This window comes from Trichomonas vaginalis, chromosome II, assembly GCF_026262505.1.
Source record: "Trichomonas vaginalis G3 chromosome II, whole genome shotgun sequence".
In the NCBI taxonomy this organism is placed as follows: domain Eukaryota; phylum Parabasalia; order Trichomonadida; family Trichomonadidae; genus Trichomonas; species Trichomonas vaginalis.
The window spans coordinates 11296116-11317065 of record NC_067204.1 but is presented as its reverse complement, the minus strand read 5'-3'; the positions used below and the strand labels follow the sequence as shown (position 1 = coordinate 11317065).

The window sequence follows — 20950 nt, the reverse complement described above, 5'->3', positions numbered from 1 at the left end:
TTTTTATAAAATGCCCCCATATAGAATGGATAGAAAGTCTGCTAGAATAAAAGCAGAGTTGCAAAGATATGGTTGGAGAGTTTCGAAGAATTTTAAATATAGGAAGGGAAGACCCATAAAAGTCTATGACAAATTGTCTGGTCTTCGCTACGAAATGGATTTGGAAACAGCACGTGCCAATTATCCAAACAGACTAGAGAGGTTAGAAGAAGAATGTCTTATGAACATGCCTTTCAATGTTACTGAGCCTCAAGTTGAAGGACACGACGGCTTTGCCAGATTCTACTGGAAACATGACGAACAATTGCATCCTTTGAGAAGGAAAAAAGGAAAAGGTGAAGACGCACATGCTCCCATGGAAAGAACAAGATATGCATATGAGAAGTACCGTGAAGTTAGAAGTCAAATTACTTCTGGTCGAACCTTTACAGTAAACTTTGACGAAGGAAAGAACAAAGAAGGCTTCATGGGTGTACTTGCTGCCATACAAGATGGAAATAAGAAAGGATACAATCTCAGACTAACCGTAACAGATTTAGATGGTCACATTTACTATGCAAATGGCAATGAACAAACAGCTGCAAAACTTCTTGACGCTTTCAAGACTACAAAGAGAGAACAAATGGCTGATTCAGACTCCGATATTTTGAATGCAATTGAAGGAATTGCAAGTGTCAAGTTCGAATGGTACCAACCTAACCCTCAAGCAGTCAGACAACATGTTTGTTAGATGAGAAATATGAAATGGCATACCATTTTAAAACGTTTACTTTTAAAACAATATATTTTTACATATATTAAATGTTTCAGGTTGAAAAACAAAGAACAAAAGTAGCAGATACAAAACCGTTAGACTATATCTTTACAAACGCTGGTAGGACTGTATCAGATGAAGAAATTTCATCCCGTTCATACAGGTTTGACTATCCAATTCGTTGGCTTCAAAGTCCTTCAGAAGCAAAGGCAATAGGATTTAGAAGAGTTTTGTTTTCAAATAGAACTAACGCTTTTATGTTCGCAGTATATTTTCATGGGCAATATAAAGGTGATGATGGTCTAATAGACAAATTTGACGAAATGAGAATCTTTACAGTTCGTTCAGACGAAAGTCTTGAGAAAACTCTAAATGACTTTCAAACTCAAATAAACAAATATTATTGGGAATTTCAAGAAAAATACGACTCTTTACTAAACGGAAAATACTATCTGAAACTAGAATATGACAAGATGAATTCCACAGTTTCATTTCAAAGGATTGAAATTAACCCTCCAAGAGATACACAGTTTTTATTTTGGGAAGTAGACAAACGTTCTTGGGCACAATTTCTTCGGTTACTAAACCAGAACGAACCATTACCACCAGATGGTCCATTTAAATTTATACGTCCACCAGCAGATTTGACAGTTTATAGAAACGTGTTTGACCCTCAAAATGTTATGTGTCATGCAAGTTTCAGTTCAAGCAACAATAGTTTTCTATGTATTGGTAAGGACTTTTATGACTTTGCTTCTAAATTCTACGAACCACCTAGTAACAGTTTCTCTGACTTTCAAGTTTGGTTCACAACAAATGGTGTGCAACATATTATTCCATTGTACTATGACTTTTATCTCGAATTGTCTTTCATATATAACTACGGAAAAGTGCTGAAAAAGTATTGAAAAATAAAGTTTATGTTAGAATGTTAGATCTAACACGTTTTCTAACACGTTTTCTAACCTCTTGAATTTTCATGAATTTTGTGCTGAATTCGACAAAAATGAGTTTTTGGTTGAAAGAATACGGTGGAGCCAAAAGTGGCTCGACCTCAAAACAAGCATTTTGTGAAGAATATACCAACCCGCGGAATTCGGCGGGTTGCTTTTTATACAAAGTTCAACAGGTGAATTTTCATGAATTTCCTTAAGATAGAAAAAAAGTGAGTTAAAATGAGATGTTTACTGAAGGTGTCACCATGTCACTCGGTCATTTTAACTTCTCTGAAAAAGTGTGACAACATGACATTTTGACAACAACACAGGAAATAGATTTCATCGTATATTTTTTGTTAAGACTTCATCGTATATGTTTTGTCAAGACTTCTTCATCGTATATGTTTTGTCGAGATTTTTATCGTTGTGGTCCGACGGTTAAGCCACAAACGAATGTCCGACGTCCCACCAAAAAATATTTTTTTTATTTTTATTGTAAGAACAGTATGACAGTCGAAGCAAAAACGTTCACGAACAAATCTAATGGCGAAACATTCACAAAAGGCACTTACAACGGTATTGAAGTCTTACGTAGAGACAAGGATGGTTATATAAATGCAACAAAGATGTGTCAGCAGTTTAGGAAAGACTTTAGAAGGTTGTTGGAAAATAAGTCCTGGGAAGAGTATTTTGAGGCATTTTGTGAAGAATATACCAACCCGCGGAAAACAGCGGGTTGCTTTTTATACAAAATTCATGCAGGAATTCCTGATGAAATCAAACAGGTTAGAGGAATGTATGTAGACCCAAGACTTGTAAACTATATAGCAATGTGGGCTTCTCCAAAATATTGTATAGCAGTTGGAAAAATTCTGGACTCCATAGACAAGAAAGTTCATGAGAAATTAGATGAAGAAGAACTTGAAGATACAGTAGAGAATACAAAACATTTGTTCGAACAAGAAGTTAGAAAAATGCATGAAAAACAAATAGAACATGAACGTGAGATATGTTATGGTTATAGAGACTCTCCATACGAACTAGACCAATGGGAACAAGAAGATTTAAAGAGAGAATTTAGAGAATATGAACTCGCTAAGATAGCATTAGAAGCTGCAGAAAAGAAGTTAAAAGCTTGGGGTTGTTTTGTACAAAAATATTGTGAGTAAATGAACCATTTTTTTCAGCAAAAATAATGTTTAGGTGAAGAGGTGAGATTTCACCTGTTTTCTCACCTCTTTTCTCACCTCTTGAATTTTCATGAAATTTGGTCATTTTTCAGCAAAAATATATTTTAGGTGAAGAGGTGAGATTTCACCCGTTTTTTCACCTGTTTTCTCACCTCATGAATTTTATACAGAATTTCCTTAAGATAGAAAAAATAAAGTTAGTTTTATTTAAAAAATATTTTTTATTTTTATTGTAAGAACATGTTAGCAACAACTTCACCAAACTCTTTAGTTATGAACCCAACTTCAATGTTAGTAGAAATGAAAAGCTTCATTCCTTCTTCATATACTTTTGAAACAGAAATCCAGAAGATAAAGCAAGAACTTTTAACAAGTAATTTAGACTGTAGTGCGAAAGATGAAACAAATGAACAGTATCTTTATGAAATGCAGGATATTATTGACCATTTACCTAAACTTCCTGAAATACAACAACAAAAGCTTACTATTCCTGAATTCGATGAAATAGAAGTAAAAACAACCGACTCAGTAGAAATAAAGAAGTTCATACGAAAGGTAAACTATGAGTTTCTAGGATTTCATTGCAACCATAAGGTTATGGACAAAGATTGCGACATGTTATATAAGAACATCTCTGACATATATAAATCTGGGGAGTTTAAGACCTACGACAACTTTGTTTCGTTAGTTGCTGAATGTGTATGGCAGATAAGAGATAAAGATAAAAGATGTAAAATATGGAACGAACAAATAAAACCAACTGCTTCAGATTTAAAGAAAACCATTGACGCCTTAGTTGTTTTAGCAGGTAAGGTTTCAGAATATAACGCTAAAATGAACCCACAATGTTCTAAATGTAAAGCAGCAATGAGGAAATATAACTACTCCGTCAAAGAGATAGAAAGAATGAGAAACGACTATGCTGACTTAAAGAAAGAAGTAGAGAAGCCAGCAGAAGATAAAATGGACATGTTAGCATTTCTGAACAAAAACTATCCAACAGCTGACGATTTCCTTCTTTCAGATGTCAAGAAGAAATATAAAGAAACATTCGGCATTGTTAAAACATTCGATGTACTGACAGAGGAAATCGAAGCCACAAAACTGTTTAGGATTTCAAATATACATCGTACAATTCATGTAAAACGCTTATAAAATAACAGGTGAGAAAAGAGGTGAAAAAACAGGTGAAATCTCACCTCTTCACCTAAACATTATTTTTTGCTGAATTCCGTATGAAATTTCATGAGTTTTGTGTGTTTTAGACCATGTTAGAAAACATGTTAGAAAACATGTTAGATCTAACATTCTAACATAAACATTATTTTTGCTGAATTCCGTATGAAATTTCATGAGTTTTGTGTGTTTTAGACCATGTTAGAAAAGAGGTGAAAAAACAGGTGAAAAAACAGGTGAAATCTCACCTCTTCACCTAAACATTATTTTTGCTGAAAAATGACCAAATTTCATGAATTTCCTCATAAGATTGCTACCCTCGAAAAACCGAGGATAGAGATTCCGTATGAAAATCATGAATTTCCTTAAGATAGAAAAAAAAGTTAGTTTTATTTTTTTTATTTTTTTATTTTGTATGTAAGAACAGAAAATGTTAAACATTGAGTTTGAAACAGTTAGAAAGATAGACAATGAGACCAAAATAGTTAGAATAGGTGATTTAAACGTAAGATACTCAAAGAAATACAAAAAATATTCTTTGTCAGACATTTTAACACTATCTGAAAAGAAAACATCCCACGACTGGGTTAAAAATGCTTCTACTCTCAGAAAATTTTGACAAAAAATCCTGAGCTTATGATATCGGTAAGATTCTATGGAACAAGAGCATATCTCATCGACAAAAGTCTTATACCAGTAGTTTTGTTCTGGATTGACCCAGTTGTTGGATATAATTTCATAACATATGGTTCATTCGATACGGAACGTTGCAGTGAAGGCTTACTTTACATCGTTCAGAAACCAAAGGACTTCAATACAAAGAGATATAAGATAGGAAGAACATATAATATAACTCAAAGATATGACAGTACAGTCAATAGAGTTAAGGTTGTGTTCGTTAACGATATGAGAGCTGCTGAAACAGAACTACTCGAAAAGTTTGAGAAAATGTATGGTGCTCCCACGAAAGGTAAAGAAACGTTTGAAGTAGATGAGATAGATAAAGCTATAAAATTATTTGACGAAGTTGCTGAAAAATACATGTAAAGCGTTTATTTTTGGTCTTTTGTGAAAGTCAAAGACGATATGTACCAAATGCAAAGTATTTTGACAGCATGTTTTGCTCCAGATACTAAGCTTCCTAAAGACTGGTTTAGGAACCAAAGCACACAAGAACTTTTGAGCGAAATTTCTCATATGTTTGCGACCGGTAGAAAACCGCGGGTCGCCAAAACTCTATGAAAATCGTAAAAGAACAGCGAGTAGGTAAAAAATCGGTCTTGCCTAAAACTCATGAAAATCGTAAAAAATTGCCAAACGGTTTGAGAGGATATTATGTACATAGACTTCTTGTAAATGCTGTAGCAATGTGGGCTTCACCTCTTCACCTAAACATTATTTTTATTGAATTCAGCAACAAAAATCATGAATTTCCTTAAGATAGAAAAAATAAAGTTAGTTTTATTTTTTTTATTTTTTTATTTTGTATGTAAAGACAGATATGTCAACAACAGAGAACACAACAACAGTTATAGTCCATGAAGCTATAAATGAAGAATATGAGTACATACAGTATAACAAACAGTTACGTCTCATTCGTTCGGTCAAAGACGATATGTACCAAATGCAAAGTATTTTGACGGCTTGTTTTGCTCCAGATACTAAGAAACCACAAGACTGGTTTAGGAACCAAAGCACTATTGAACTATTAAATGAAGCTGAAAATTCGACTACGGATTTTCTCGTAGTCGCAAAAACTCGAGTAGGTAAAAAACCGCAGTCGCCAAAACTCTATGAAAACAGTGAAGAACAGCGAGTAGGTAAAAAACCCCAGTCGCCAAAACTCTATGAAAATCGTGAAAAATTGCCAAACGGTTTGAGAGGATATTATGTTCATAGACTTCTTGTAAATGCTGTAGCAATGTGGGCTTCGCCTCGTTATGCTTGGTATATTTACAGACTTCTTGACGAAATTCATAGACAAGAACGTGAAGAGATGGAAAAGAAACTTCAAGCAAAAGACAAAACCATACAGAAAAGAATACCACGTTCGGTACCAAAAGGAAAGGAAAAGAACTATAAGTATATGATTTACACTGAAGAGATGGAAAATGAAGAAGACAGAGATATGGTTATGTTGCATTTAGTCAGAAGAAACAACAAAAGCTTTTACGACCTTGCTAAGATTTACAAATCTGACAGAAATTGGTTCTATCGTGAAAACTTACCGATTTCAATGACACCGAATGAAGATGTGAAACAAATAGTTCAAGATACGTTACCTCAAACACACTATGATATTAAAGGTTGTACAATACTTACCTTCAAAGAAGATTTGCCATTGTTAAAGGAAAAAATAACAGAGTATTTTGACAACTTCAAACAAGCAGAGTAAATGAACCATTTATTTTTCAAGCTTGACACCAAAGATGGCTCAGGTAGCTCTATAAGGTAAATTGTCTTGTCAAATCCTTCTGGCATTCCAAGTCCTTCCTTCCGACAGGAAAAAAATTTCCCGACAACTGGAAAAAAATTTCCTTCCGACAGGCAAAATTTTTTCTGTTGTTCGTCCGTAAACCATTCAAATTTTCGAAAATTGAGAACTTTTTTCCCGACAACTGGAAAAAAATTTCCTTCCGACATTCCGAGTCCTTCCTTCCAACAGGAAAAGTTCTTCCTTCCGACAGGACACAAACAGATGACTGACGTTCCTCTTCCTGAATGCCTTCCAAAGCCAGAAGAACCGAAAGCTGCAGCACCACAACAGACTAAGACTAAACACTTACATTTTTCAAGCTTGACTTTTTACAATTTGAACTTTGTTTGCGTAGATATGAATTCTGAAAGAAGTATGAGGGTCTTGTATGACTTTGTACTTCTCCCATAGTTCATGTCTGTCAAACTTACCTGCCATGGACTCTTTCATAAGTTCCATGAAATCGTCTTCGGACAATCCGGGAAAAAGTACAATGTCAGTAAGTATTCTCTTTACATCCTTACTTAAACTCTTTGCTGTCTGTACACATATTACGACTGAGATGTTAAAGTGTCTGAGCTTCTTAAGAATTCGACACATGTCTTGTTCTCTGTTCTTTAACAAAGGATGAGAAGCAAAGTCATCTAAGATAAGAAGACATCTATGAGGGTAAGTCTTCCAATCGTAAGATTGCAATTTCTTCGAAATGTATTCTATCTCTTTCTGTTTGTTTCTGAAGTGTTTCTTCTCTAATATTCTCTGCATTTCCTCATTTGGGTCTTTAAACTTCGAATTTATATACTCATTTATAGCATTATACTTCAAAACTCTTCTTTGGTACTTCTTTATCCAATCTAACAACTCAGAGTCTTTTATACATACTAACTTAGACTTCTTTATAATATTTTTGAACGAATTGACGGTTTGGTCAAATTGACCAGATGTACTACAAATAACAACTAACTCATAGAATGGGTTCTTCTCATCTAGTTCTTGTTGTTGTGCAGCCATTTTAAGATAAGTGAAAGTCTTACCCGACCCAGGTGGTGCAATTAGACCTGTTATACCATTCTGAGCAAATAAGAACTTGTCATGTATGGGTTTTATCTGAGCATTTTCCAACTTCCTCTTGTTCTTCTTCAAAACATTCTCAAATTTCTTGTCAATGTCAGCAAACTTTTTTTCTAACATATTTTTAGAAAAATTAAAATTTTTATCTTTTAGAAAATGTCTAGCGATTTCGCTATCTATATTCGAGACAAGCTTTTCGACAGCAAAACATCTGTCGACCATAAAATCTTACATAGTGTAAACAAGAAAGGTGAATTTGTTCTAAAGTTCTGTTTCTGGGAATATGACAAGAACCATAAAACATTAGGCAGAGAAGTCTTTAAGTTTGTCAATGACAGACTTGTTGACAGAGATGACGCCTCTTGGAGAGATGAAGTCCAACAAAACTTCTTAGAATGCAAAGAAGACACATGCGCTGTTCTTGAAGATGAAATAGAAAACAGAATAGAAGAGCTATTAAAGGACAAAGAACTTTTACAAAAATATGGTTCTGAGAAGTTTGACATAACTCCACCAGAAAAGAAGAAGAAGAGAGAAAAGAAAGAAAAGAAAGAAAAGAAAGTAGAAGAAGAGAAGAAAGAACCAGAGCCAGTTCCAGAGAAGGTGAGATATGACATGTAAAAATAAAATTTTATTTTTAGAACATTTCTGGGTCGATGTCAATGTTCTCTTCCTCTTTAGGAGCAAACACTGGCTTAGACTCTAAAATCTTTTTACCCAATTTACCTTGAACTTCTACAACTTTAGACTCATAATATTCATAGTCGTCTGTCTTCTTTGGTTCATAAGGTATAACAAGTTTGTATGCTTTGCCTTCTTTAAGGTTTGAGAACCTTCTGTCAAAATTTTCTTTGACTGTTAACAAACCTTCTATGTCTAAGTCTTCAAATTTCGCACCATTTTTAGTCACAATAGCAAACTTAACTGTTCGATGTTCCAAACTTTGTCAAATGTAGACTTTTCAAAATGGTAGAAGTAAACATTCAAATAAGCGAATGGGTCTAGTTCTTCTTTGACTTCTGTCATGTACTTATTTACTGAGATGAATTTCGTCATCTTTTTTATCGGATAAAAAAATATTTTTTTTAAAATTTACTCAGAAAAATTATTTCTTTGTATATACGCCGTTCTGTATGTCTAAAAGACTTTTGACATTTGCCAAGAATGTTCGTTTAGAAGCTGTCATATAACCATATTCTTGACAATATTGTTTATACGAATCGTACAATGACCTTTCATCTAATGACACAAAGTCAGTTTCATCTATAAACAGTTCATATACACTCTTGTTTGCTTCTAACAATGTTTGTCTTTCTTCGGTATGTGGAATTTGTCTTGGATTGAACTTAGAAATATCTAATGTCATGAAATATGAGAACAAGTGGTTGTAAAAGTCAGATGTCAAAGTTTCTGCTAAGTCGTCAAAAATATTCTGTATCTTGCATATGAGAATCTGACGTTCTGAAACTACATATCTTCTGTCAGAACTTTCTAACTTCATCGGAACAACATTGTTTGAAACCATAATGAAGTTTGCAAACATTTTCACAAACTCTTTGGTCTTTATATTTTCTTTCAACAACTCCAACTTATTCTGTTATAAGACTCTTCAAAGCATCTGAGTTTAAAACTTTTGTTGTATCTATACTTTGAAGTTCATTGCAAACTATAAGTTTTCATATTCTCAATTGAAGAGTTAAACTTGCCACAGATGTTTTCTAAGTTTGTCATATTCGGGTTCGAATAGCCCTCTAACAGTTTGCACAAAATATCTGTAAAGAATGTGTTTCTTACCTGTTCCTTGTTTTCCCAATTATAATGAGAGCATTTCATTTTTAGCACTTGGATGTTGTAAGATATTTGCAAACCACATAAGATATACTCATAAACCTTTTCGTTTCCATTGCATATAATTTCTTTGACATGGTCTAACCAAGCTTCTATAACATTTTCTTTCCATTCTACTTGTTCGTATTTATATCCAGTGAAGATAGAATAGAAGTTTGGAGAAGGTGTATAGAACTTTATACCTCGAACTGAAAAATCTTCTAACTTTGACAATAAGATATCCCAAGCATCTAACATCTTCATGCCAACTTGTACAGCTTTTATTTTCTTAAGTTTCTGTCTACATTCTTGTTCTGAAACTATTGTCGCTTTAGGTTTGTTAAAGACAACATCCCATTCTTTCATAACATAACATTCTGGGGCAGAGTCGACATAAATGACTAAACGTTTCAAATTCTCGACTGCTTGTTATAGTCTCTAAATGGACACATATTTCTGAATGCTTGGAAGTCATAAAAATCTGAAAACATCTATTCTGTACATTTTTATAAAAATAAAAAAAAATATTTTTTTTATTCTTGACTTTGTTGTTGCATTTGTTGCATTTGTTGTTCTTGAGCTATTTGTTGTTGAAGTTGTTCTTGTAATACAATACTTTCACCAGTTGCATCTTCCAATTTCGAAACTTTCTGCCGTCATTGACAAATACATAGGACATAAAAGTTTTACAGGAACAAAGTTTGCGTCAACTAATGTCAACGTTATACTTGCCAAGTGTTTGAGTTCACTAAGGTTGAAAATTCTGCATTCGAATGAACAATAGGCAAACCAGCAGAGAAAGTGTTGTTTATACGCATAAGTATCTTTTGGTCATAATAGTTTCTGTCGACATTCGAATAGCACTTTGAACCTAAGTTTGAAACAATATATAAAATAGGTGTACTTAAAGTCAATGGAACAGACAAACCTTGTATGACACCTTTTCCTGTTATAGGAAACTGTTGGTAGTAAAAACCAGATATAAGTTTTGTATTATAGCTCATATCGTTTATACTAAACTCAGTCGGACATCCAAACATAATGAAACCTGCTCTAGTTGCAGCACATGTTACATCCGTCCTTAAAGTATTAAATAAGTCAACAAAACCTGTTGGTGTATATCTGAGTAAGTATCTTCAAAGAAGTATTTTTTACCATTCACAACAACAAAGTCTTCTGGTGTCAAAAGAGCAAAACAGGCTTTAGTCGTCATCGTGTTTAAGGTTAGTTTACAATATCGTCCTTGAGGACTTTGTAAGTTTGTTGTTATAGAATTATATGACTCAGGGTTTTTAGTCGTAATAGTATAAACCATTATGTCTTCTGCCATTTACTTAGCAAATAAATTTTAATGAAATGTTGTGGTCGTCAAATATTTTTATAACGTCTGGGAAACTATATTTTAAGTTCAACGTTTCACCTCCTTTCATAACGTATATCTTGTCAATGACATTATATGAAACACCACAGCAACTAACGTCGGGTTCTATTTCTTTGATGTTTATATCGTCTGCTCTGTTCAAAAGTTTCAATAGTTCTTTCAAAACTTCATGAGGTGCGATGACATATGAGTTCACTTTTACAGGGTTGTGTTCGACCAAGTTTAACATTATACCTAAAGCTTGACAAATCTTCTCCTGAGTTTTAAGTTTGTCTTTCAGTTGTTGGTAGTCGTTTCGAATATCTGCAACAGAACAAGTCTCTGCTAACTTCAGGATATGTTGGTTGTTCTTTTACAGGAACAATTGTTTATACCATCTTCGTCTTCGTATGGTTTCCCCACTTCAACATCTCTTTCTTTGACATTGACAACAACACTTTGACTGTTTGTTTGAGTTGGTGAATTTAACTTCACATCTGCCACCGCCATTAAACCTTTTGAAACACTTACGCTTCTATTTTTCGGAAATGACATTTTTACTTAGAATAAAAAGATGGACGTATTCGAGTATCTCTTCGAATTGAAGCAAAACAAAGTTTACACACACAAACAATACAAGTTCATTGACAGAATAGTTCTTTATACAAACAATGGAAAATGTTATAGAATAGCAATATTTGCTGAACCAAATATTTTCATAAAGCAAAGAAAGTTGGTATAACTGAAATGGTGAAAGTTCTTGACGTTGACAAAAATATAACTTCAAAACTTACAGATATTTCTAAAGGTAAGTTTATCTTACAATATTATGTCAAAACTGGCGTACTGTCAATATTTGACGGAGAGAAGTCAGTTCAAGAACAACTTACTGACCTGCTGCCAAAATCTGCTCGATGGAAGCTGTCGTTATGCCAATCTGAGGAGCCCCAGCAGGTTTCATCGAACGAATCTTCAAAAGAGCATCTTCCGTGAAAAGTGCTATTGGTTTTGTAAACTTCTTTGCTCTCAGTTCATCTGGACCGTCTCTGTCACCAGTATATTGTATTTGTACAGTACCAACAGTTGAAATACCACCCATAAAGTCTTCTGAGTCAGCAAATGGAATGCCAAGCCAAAAGTTTGAACGGTCTCCATTTGTATATTGAGTTTTTGACCTCCTGTATGAGTCCATACTTTCACATATGGCATAATAGAACTTTGCATTTCAGGGTTAATGGTTGTTGTGAAGTTGTTGTTAAAGTTCATAGCATCTAATGTCAAGTTGTATGACCTCATATCCTCAACTGTAGAATATTCTTCTCTTGGATAATATTTGCCATCTATGTTTATATGATATTTAATACCGGGGTTGTAGAAACAAGAATAGTCATTTATAGTTCGTCTGAACAGTACAAACATAGTATCTGCATGTTTCATTGCAGTTGTTTAAAGCAATATCTGTTCTTGCACCTGGGTCAGCACTTTGGTTTCCAACTTCACCTGCAAAGTCTTTGACAGATATTTGGTGTATAGGGAACATAAGTGGAACTGCAATATATTTGGCAGCTAAAGCATTTGAAATATCTGGGTCCAACATATAGACTGCAAGTCTGCTTTCTATTCTCTTGCATTCAAATTTTTCGCATGTGAACTTAACTGGGTCCCAAGCAGTTCCAGCAGCATTGAAATAATAGTTTACTTCAGTGTTGAGGTTTGAGAAACCAAAGTCTAAGTCAACTTTGTCTTTGCAAAAGTCGGCGAATGACGTTTTATTTGTTCCCTCTACGTCTGTAATAGTGAATGGGTCTTGTGTTGGTGCAATGACTAAGTTATTTTTGCTTGGAGTAAGTTCAATAGAAATTTTTCCTGCCCAGTTTGGCAAGTATCTTAAAAACCTGAAGATGAGGAAAGATGACAAAGGAACTCTAAGTTTCAGTTTTACTTTGGTTACTGCTGCTGCAGTTTGTCCAGAAAGGTTAACATAAACTCCTGGAACGTTAGGGTCAAGTCTTCTTATTTTCTCAATAGTTGCATACTGGTCTGTTTGTTCTCTAGCTTGTGGTTGTACTGAGTTTCTCAAAGCGAACCATTCATAGTTTGCCCATGTTACTGTTTGAACTAAGTCAGAGTTAGAATATATCTTATATCCCATGAAAACTTCTGGAGCATATTGGTATCCGACATAGAAAATCCCATTGCAACCTTTCTTGTCAGACAACTTGGCAGAAGGTTTTATTTCAATGTCTTGTTCCACGTATAAGAAAGAGTTGTCAATAGAAATAATATGAAACCTGTCGCAAGCAATATCTACTGTTGTTGAAGAACCTTCTCCAAACTCACCTACGTTTCCATAAGAAACAGCAGTTGTATATTCGTAAGTTCCAGGAACTATTTCTGACCTTCTAATGGCATTGTCGCATTCGTTATACCATTCGGAAACATTTCCATTCATAGCATCCAAAACTGTTGGCGTTATATTCTGAGCGGCGTACATTTCATATGAGTAAAAATATAGAATAGTTGGATTTATATGTCATAATAGAACCCACGTGGACCAAGCTTTACTTTCTTCCTGACTGAGTTTTTAACTCTTCTTTTTCCTTCATTGCCCTCTGCTTGAAGTTGTTGCATCTTTGCATTATGTTCATCTAGTATGTTGCAAATTTCCCATGTCCTTTTTGCCTTTTGGCTCTGGTCGCCCATCTCAGGTAACCTATATCCTAGAAAGAGTTTGTCATAGTCTGTATTTGAGTCTTCGCGTATTGTTTGCATGACTCTTTCCTGAGTTTCCGGTTCAAGCTCTTCAAACAGTGCCTGTCCATATGGAATATGCTCGTTTCCAAATATATGTTTTTGTAGCCATTCTGGTTTTCTTTCCATGTTACCAACTATATCTTTTGTGAATGGGAAAGCTTTTACCCAATCTTTCAGTCTTGCGTCGTTTATTTCTGTAGTTGGTTTTATTTTGTCAAGGAACATGTTTTTCAATACTAACATTTCATTTGGTACTGTCCATTTGAGTTTTCTTAAATATTCATCCCTTCTCGGTTCATTGTCTGCAAAGTAAGTTTTTATGACATTTTGCAAACTTTCGTTTGCAAGGTCATGTACAATAGGTTCTCTTCCTTCTCTCTCCCTAACTCTCTTTCTAAACTCTTCACCAAATATACCATCTTTATGGTTTTGTGTAGTTCTTTGAGATAAATGTTCTAGAACGTCAGGTGTTATATTTCCATCAGCCATGTTCATTTCATACTGGTCCAAAATATCTGCATGTTTCATATCTTTCAATGGCATTAAAGCCGCGCTTAAAATACCAGCTATATCTGGTTCACCATTGACTTCCATTGCGTCTACAACTTCTTGGAATTGAGGTTGTAAGTTTATGAACCACCTATCCGGGTTAGCTTTATGACCCCATCTCATTGTAGTTCCATCGTCTGCAGAAACAAAGTAGGTTTGTTTCCAATCTTGGTTAGGTTCTGAATGAACTTTAAATGTTTTTTCTATATGTTTTCTTGAAATTTAACCTTTTATTTTCACCGAGTTCATCCGAAGATTGAACGTTAAATGCTCGTAGTAAAAAGGGTTGTTGTATTGTGTACATTTTCTTTCAGTACTTCCATTCTATGCTGAATATTTTCATCTGGTGTTGGAGTCTTTTGTATGTCGGCAAACATTTTTCGATATTTCTTCTACTATGTCAGCCGAATTTTTTTTAGACTCTTGGAAATATTCTATTCTCCGCATACTCTTGTTGAGGGTCAAGATTTTTCGGCTGTTCCAATCTTCATCTAGTTCTGTGAAGTTAGTTTCCAAAGGAGTGACTTGTTCGTTTCCTTCAGGCTCTTCTAGCTGTTGTTGCTGAACTATTTCTTCATGTCTGGTTGTATCTGAACTTCTTCCTGTGGAGTTTTTGTACCTCATCTGCTGGCATTTCATATATTCGAGACCGTTTTCAACAATTTCCCTATCTACGTCATCCGCATTCATAAGCTTTTGTTCTTTCGTTCCGTCTCTATTTTTTACGCGTTTCATGACGAAAGTTGAATTGTCATTTAGCTCTGACATCAAATATCTCGGAGTAAATTCATCCATTCATTTGGATGATATGCTATTAAATCATATCCTTAGCGAGCTTGTATTTTCCAGGTTTGAAATTATATCCCATTTGTGCTGAGTCATAAAGCTAAATAGGTTCGGGTCAGTATTTCCATCCTTTGAACTTTCTAATAGCTTCTTTATATCTGTCACTAAAGTCAACAGTATCTGGGAAACCACACTTTTCTTTAAGCATTTTTAAGAATTCTTGGTTTCTTGTTTCTACTTCTTTGTCCTTGCTCTGTTTGTGGTTGTTGCTGTGCAGGATTTTGAACTGTTGGTTGTTGTGCTGGTTGTTGTGCTGGTTGTGGTGCTGGTTGTGGAGGTGGTTGTTGTGCAGGGTTTTGAACTGTTGGTTGTTGTTGTTGTTGTTGTTGTGCAGGGTTTTGAACTGTTGGTTTTGGTGCATGCCTGTGTCTGTGTCCATGTGACGATGTAAATGTTTTAGGTAGTCCTGGTGCAGGTGCTTCTCTTGGAGGGTTTGGTGGTATATAAGTTCCACAGCTGGCCATATGTTCCATCTGCAGCATAATGTCCTACCTGACTTTCGTTCTTAAGAAAGCATTACTAGGTCTGTTTTGGTCTGTTGTAACTCTTTTTCTTGACTTTTCCACACAGTTTGCTCTAACGGCGTCATAGGCACTTTGAACTGCCTGTCTCGTTGCTGCATCTGTTTTTTCGTCATATTTTGTGCTACTTCTTTTAACTCTTTGTCGAAACCTTCAGACTTCAGTTTCTTTCCAGATGGAAGTCGTTCACTTGTTTCAAACTTATGAAGAGCTTCGAAAGCGTTCTTAAAGTCAGCATTTGTTAAAGCTTCATTTGAACTGTCTTCAATCCGCTTGTATTTTTGTCCTTATTGACCCTATGAGTTGGGCTGCTTTAGCGTTGGCTTGGGCATCTAACCAGTCATTGTTAGCTTTTATATATATCTGGCTTTTTCATTGCCTTTTGCATAGCCGCGTCGTTATTTTTACTTTCTTGTGCTAAGTTTTCATACTGTACGGTTTGGTTTGCAACTGTAAAAGTTTTTCTGCTTTACATTTGCTTCAACTTCTTTTTTTAATACCATCGCTATCCATATATGTCTTCAGGGCTTTTTGTTTATTTCTTTCTTTCAGTATTTTATATTGAGTAGTATGGTTTTTCAAATTTATAACATCTTGTTCCATTTTTGCTACTTCTGTGCTTTTTCTGACACTTTTTTCGCATATTCCTCTGTACTTAGTTCTTTCCAGTTGTTCTTCTTCTTTTTCTCTACGTTTAACTCATTGAGTTTTTGTGTGTCTGTCATTTTAGTTTCTTTTCGTTTCACTTATTTGTTCTGTATGTCTATGTTTGACTTTTTGACATCTGTTATTTGATTTTTGAGTGAACTCAAATTCATTTGACTTGAGGGTTATAGGCTGTTCCGTCTGCAGCTCCACCATAGCCTGCCATTTTCGCTAAAAGTGCCGCCTCTTAAACCTCCACTTTGTGCACCAATAACTCGGTTTAAAAGCATAGGTTGCTTGACATTTGTTGCAACATAGTGGGTCATTCATAATTTGTTGTTGCAACTGTTGTTGTGGTGTTAGTTTTACTATTGGATGTTTCAATGCTCTCTTCCTCTTACGTATATTCTTACGTAGCTTACGTGGCATTTTAAGTGAAGTTAAAAACATTTACGATGAAGAAGTTTCGACAAAGCATTTACGAAGAAATCATGAAAATTCAAGAGGTGAGAAAACAGGTGAGAAAACGGGTGACATCTCACCTCTTCACCTAAATTATATTTTTGGGTCATTTACGCTCATTACGATGAAATCATGACAAAACATTTACGAAGAAGTCTTGACAAAACATTTACGATGAAGAAGTCTTGACAAAACATTTACGAAGAAGTCTTGACAAAACATTTACGAAGAAGTCTTGACAAAACATATACGATGAAATTCATGAGTTTTCTACGATGTTAGAAAACATGTTAGAAAAGGTGTTAGATCTAACATTCTAACATAAACATTATTTTTTGGTCATTTACGCTCATTACGATGAAATCATGACAAAACATTTACGAAGAAGTCTTGACAAAACATTTACGAAGAAGTCTTGACAAAACATTTACGAAGAAGTCTTGACAAAAAAGTCAACGGCTGGTCGGCTGGGGTTCGGTCCTCCTCTTGGGTCTTGGGAAAAATTCTTAGGGCTAGAGGGCACGAAGTGCCTGGAAGCCCTCCAAATAAGAACTTCATTTATGTGGGCTAGAAGGGGCGCAGCCCCTGGAAGGCCACCCCAAGAAAAAAAAAACTTCATTATACCAATCATCCTCAGGGCTAGAAGGCACGAAGTGCCTGGAAGCCCCACTACCTTTTTTTTTTTTTTTTTTTTTTTTTTCAACGTATATCCTGGAATGTTTTACAGCTTATTTTATGATCAAAATCATGTTTTGTAGATTCAGACAACGGATTTTGATAAATTTCAAAACTCAATCCTAACTAGCGAGACGATAGTATTTTGTTAACAGCTAATATCAAAATATAAATATTGCTGATCGTTAAATTAAAAATAATATATACATGAAAAACAAATTTACCTAATATCTCTAATAAAATTACAGATCAATGTCATCTTCTTCAAATTCCTCATCATTATCTCTCAAAACCCCTTCAAGCTGTTCGAGAAGATCCATTGCTCGTTCATTATTTGGTTCAATTTGCAAAGCTTTTTGGGCATAATCCATAGCTGTTTGATAATCTCTCTTTACTGAGTATATCTCTGCCATCTTATAGTTAAAGAAGAATAGATTCTTAGTAGTACGATGTTTCTGAAGTAATGTTTCGGCTTGATCTAATTCGTTTTCTTTAACATGCATCTCTATCAAAGCTGACAAAGCTTCAATATTTTGACTATCTTTTCCTAAGCATCTTCTTAATATTTCATTAGCTTTTTTAGGATCAGTTCCTCTCTTTGCAAGTCCGTAAAGAGTAATAGCCATATTCCCTGCATATGAATCTGGTTTAAACTTCTTAACTGCTGCTGCAGCAAATGACTCAGCTTCTTCCCAATTCTTCAATAAACAATCGCATTGAACAATAGCACTGAATGAATCAATTGCAGCATTCAATGTATGAGCATGCGTAAATGCTGAATGTGCTTTAACAACATCATTTCTTTGAAGACGTAATTCTCCATGTCTCATAAATCCACTTATATGTTGGAGTATGAGATATCAATTAAAATTCATATCTTAGCTAATACTTTCTGTTACTATGTTCTATGCATATAACTTTTGATATTGGAGCAATGTTAATTATACAAATCTATAAGTAATAATTCAAATTGAAATTAGAAACACGTCTTGATATTTTAAATCATCAACAAATTATTAGTTTAAATGATGATTGATGTAATATTGTTAAATTGCAAACATTGAGGGGGAAAAAAAGGAAATTTCAAAAAAATCTTACAATATAATTAGAAGTTTAATGTCTTTTTATTGGTTTTGCTTGTGAAAAATAAATTTTGTCAAAAAAAGTCTATAGATCTTTATTCTTTGGGCTCATCAAAGTTCATGCTTCCTCCAAATGAGAAACCATCGATATCTCTGTATGCTGATGAAGCAGGGAGAGCTTCAGAGTCGAGTGGTGGCTCATTTGTGAAATCAGAACAAAAGTTCTCTGGATCGAGTTCATCGACTTGTCTGAAGTTCTTTGGCTGGACCTCTTTCCTCAAAACCTTGTCCCAGTCGATTCCCTTGAAGAAAGCGTGTTCTTTGATTTGTTCGAAATCTGGACGATTTTCTGGCTCCTTTTGGAGGAGCAACTTGATAAGATCGATGGCTGCTTTGTGGCCAAACTTTGGATAGTTAGGTTCTTCATTAACAATATTATCAAACAATACAGCTTGGTTATCATCGTAGAAAGGTGTTCCTGCGAACAAAATTTCGTATAAGAGGACGCCAAGTGCCCACCAGTCTACTTTGAAACCGTATCCTAATCTTAATACAACTTCTGGGGCCAAATACTCCGCTGTTCCGCAGAATGTCTTGGCACCTTCTTCTGTAATCTCTTTGCAGAGGCCAAAGTCTGTTAACTTGACGTGGCCGCTCTTATCAAGTAAAACATTTTCTGGTTTGAGGTCTCTGTAAACGATATGATTAGTATGGAGGTGCTGAAGTGCAAGGACAACTTCAGCCATGTAGAGTTTGGTGTCTTCGATTGGAACAACTGGAAGATTAGAAAGATGATGTAATAATTCGCCTCCAGCGGCGTATTCCAGGCCGATGTAGAACTTAGAGGGTGTTTGGAATGCAAACTCTGCAGAAATGATAAATGGATGTGGAGGAATTGAGAAAAGAAGGTTTCTTTCGGCAATAATTGTATCTACTTGTCCCATTTCAATCAATTTCTTTTTACGAACTGTCTTAAGTGCGTACAACTTACCTGTATCGAGTTTTTCGACGAGCATGACTTTTCCGTAGAATCCACGACCCAAAACAGAAATAATTCTGAATTGGTCCATGGAATAGCCGTGTTCTGTATAAAGGCAAGCACGTAAAGCGAAAACCCATGGGTAAACTTCAGCAGCGTTAGATTTAAGAAGATATTTTCCGATTTTTTCATTTTCGATAATAAAATGAGGATTCTTCTTTCTGTCTACGAGAATAATGTTTGTATCTTTTGTGATTTCGATTACTTCTTTGTAATCCTCGAGTTTATCTGTTTTAGAAACGTATAATTTGTTTCCGATTAACCAATAATTGTTGGTGTCCCATATACCAAGAACAGGCCATTTGTGTTTTAATGAACCTTGTATTGTTACGGACCCTGTTGGTATAGGATGTTCATCTTCACTCATTCTGTCAAACCATCGACATTTTATTTATCAAATTGTATTAATGGGTTCTGAATTGAGAGATTTACATAGTCAGAAGCATTGAAAATGCCACGTAAATTTCAATCATCAATTGATCGAATCGCTATCTGAAATTTTACCTCTATTAAGAGACATATTCAAACACTTATACGAAACAATGAAATTTTAGAATAAAAATTTTGAAAATTTTTATGAAATCGGAAATGTTTGAATCAGATGTAATCGTGACATCCCTCTATTTCATATAATTAGAAAGTGTGGATCCTTGCCGTCAAAATTATCGTTCAATTGTTATGTAAGCGATGCAAATCAGCAATTAATTCCCTCATTAAAATATAAACATTTATAAATGCAATCATAACTCAATAATTAAAGTAAAACATCAAAAGCATTAAACGAATTATGTCAAAATCAATCCGGAATCGATATTTTTATATCAATTGCTTGGCCAAAAATAAACATCTCAAATGCAACCGAAATAATCGTTGGCCATTCGGCGTGACACAGAGTCGCGGCTCTTTAGTCGTGTATTCTGAAAACGTCCGAACAAACTGAGGGTTATAGTACATGCAAGATGGTTCTTGTATGACCCCAAGGCCTTCATATAAACTTCATTCTTAAATTTCTGCGAATTGAGTATTGAGATTTGATCTGAAACTGAAACAATTCTAAAACATCTACATGATCATCTTGGAATACGTATTGGCTCTTCTGAAATTAGAAGACTAAACATTCTTGATGGAATATCTGATTTTCGTTTAAAACATTGAATTGTTTACATATTCCAGTATGCTTTGTAATTAGTTTCGATCCATTTTTTATGTGATATGTGTTATTTTATTGATTTGATTTATTATTGCTAAATATCCACTTGCAGTGATTACTAAAGATATGTTGCAACACTTCTTTAATATAATCAAAGAATTTCAAAAAGAGTTTGGCATTAACTTGCCAAAAAAAATCGAAATTTGCTATTTTTATTCATGACCCCAATGTTTCCGGTGCCAGGCGTTTCATATATTGGATGTGAACTATCCCGATGAGATTTTTAGTTTTTTGTGTTAATTTAATGCTCTTCGAGAAATTTGTTGGATTAATCTAACCCAATTCGAAATTACATTGTGAAAATGAGTATATATTGTATTTTAAGTCATATGGACTAATTACCAAAGTACTAATATGAAAATTCAACTTGGTCGA

The 20950-nt window shown here is 34.6% G+C and overlaps 10 protein-coding genes and 4 pseudogenes across 14 annotated transcripts, besides 1 other annotated feature; 6 read left to right on the top strand and 8 right to left on the bottom strand.

The window, feature by feature from the left end:
• Nucleotides 1–17269: part of a mobile genetic element that runs on past the window's edge.
• Nucleotides 26–730, top strand: TVAGG3_0526080 (uncharacterized protein; the record flags this gene model as incomplete). Its single annotated transcript, XM_051237437.1, has 1 exon — nt 26–730. The coding sequence occupies one exon, from the start codon at nt 26–28 to the stop codon at nt 728–730; it is 705 nt and encodes a 234-aa protein (XP_051095261.1).
• TVAGG3_0526070 (uncharacterized protein) lies at nt 2199–2861 on the top strand (the record flags this gene model as incomplete). The annotated part of the gene is made up of 1 exon (XM_051237436.1): nt 2199–2861. The coding sequence occupies one exon, from the start codon at nt 2199–2201 to the stop codon at nt 2859–2861; it is 663 nt and encodes a 220-aa protein (XP_051095260.1).
• Nucleotides 3123–4037, top strand: TVAGG3_0526060 (organellar and viral DNA polymerase type B; the record flags this gene model as incomplete). The annotated part of the gene is made up of 1 exon (XM_051237435.1): nt 3123–4037. The coding sequence occupies one exon, from the start codon at nt 3123–3125 to the stop codon at nt 4035–4037; it is 915 nt and encodes a 304-aa protein (XP_051095259.1).
• On the top strand, nt 4782–5105 carry TVAGG3_0526050 (organellar and viral DNA polymerase type B; the record flags this gene model as incomplete). Its single annotated transcript, XM_001295189.2, has 1 exon — nt 4782–5105. A coding segment is annotated over one exon (324 nt), but the record flags the coding sequence as incomplete, so codon positions are not given.
• TVAGG3_0526040 (KilA, N-terminal/APSES-type HTH, DNA-binding family) lies at nt 5560–6453 on the top strand (the record flags this gene model as incomplete). The annotated part of the gene is made up of 1 exon (XM_001295188.1): nt 5560–6453. The coding sequence occupies one exon, from the start codon at nt 5560–5562 to the stop codon at nt 6451–6453; it is 894 nt and encodes a 297-aa protein (XP_001295189.1).
• Nucleotides 7133–7725, bottom strand: TVAGG3_0526030 (protein of unknown function, DUF4106 family; the record flags this gene model as incomplete). The annotated part of the gene is made up of 1 exon (XM_051237434.1): nt 7133–7725. A coding segment is annotated over one exon (593 nt), but the record flags the coding sequence as incomplete, so codon positions are not given.
• Nucleotides 7762–8102, top strand: TVAGG3_0526020 (uncharacterized protein; the record flags this gene model as incomplete). Its single annotated transcript, XM_051237433.1, has 1 exon — nt 7762–8102. A coding segment is annotated over one exon (341 nt), but the record flags the coding sequence as incomplete, so codon positions are not given.
• Nucleotides 8243–8661, bottom strand: TVAGG3_0526010 (annotated as a pseudogene). Its single transcript has one exon. A coding segment is annotated over exon 1 (419 nt).
• TVAGG3_0526000 lies at nt 8711–9336 on the bottom strand (annotated as a pseudogene). The gene has a single exon. A coding segment is annotated over exon 1 (626 nt).
• TVAGG3_0525990 lies at nt 9966–10645 on the bottom strand (annotated as a pseudogene). Its single transcript has one exon. A coding segment is annotated over exon 1 (680 nt).
• Nucleotides 11679–13244, bottom strand: TVAGG3_0525980 (annotated as a pseudogene). The gene has a single exon. A coding segment is annotated over exon 1 (1566 nt).
• On the bottom strand, nt 13319–14140 carry TVAGG3_0525970 (protein of unknown function, DUF4106 family; the record flags this gene model as incomplete). Its single annotated transcript, XM_051237432.1, has 1 exon — nt 13319–14140. The coding sequence occupies one exon, from the start codon at nt 14138–14140 to the stop codon at nt 13319–13321; it is 822 nt and encodes a 273-aa protein (XP_051095256.1).
• A 217-nt stretch (nt 17270–17486) lies between the features above and the next one.
• On the bottom strand, nt 17487–18074 carry TVAGG3_0525950 (protein ubiquitination; the record flags this gene model as incomplete). The annotated part of the gene is made up of 1 exon (XM_001310013.1): nt 17487–18074. The coding sequence occupies one exon, from the start codon at nt 18072–18074 to the stop codon at nt 17487–17489; it is 588 nt and encodes a 195-aa protein (XP_001310014.1).
• A 290-nt stretch (nt 18075–18364) lies between these two features.
• Nucleotides 18365–19892, bottom strand: TVAGG3_0525940 (protein serine/threonine kinase protein; the record flags this gene model as incomplete). Its single annotated transcript, XM_001310012.2, has 1 exon — nt 18422–19732. One exon carries the CDS (start codon nt 19730–19732, stop codon nt 18422–18424), a length of 1311 nt encoding a protein of 436 aa, XP_001310013.1.
• Between the last annotated feature and the right edge of the window lie 1058 nt (nt 19893–20950).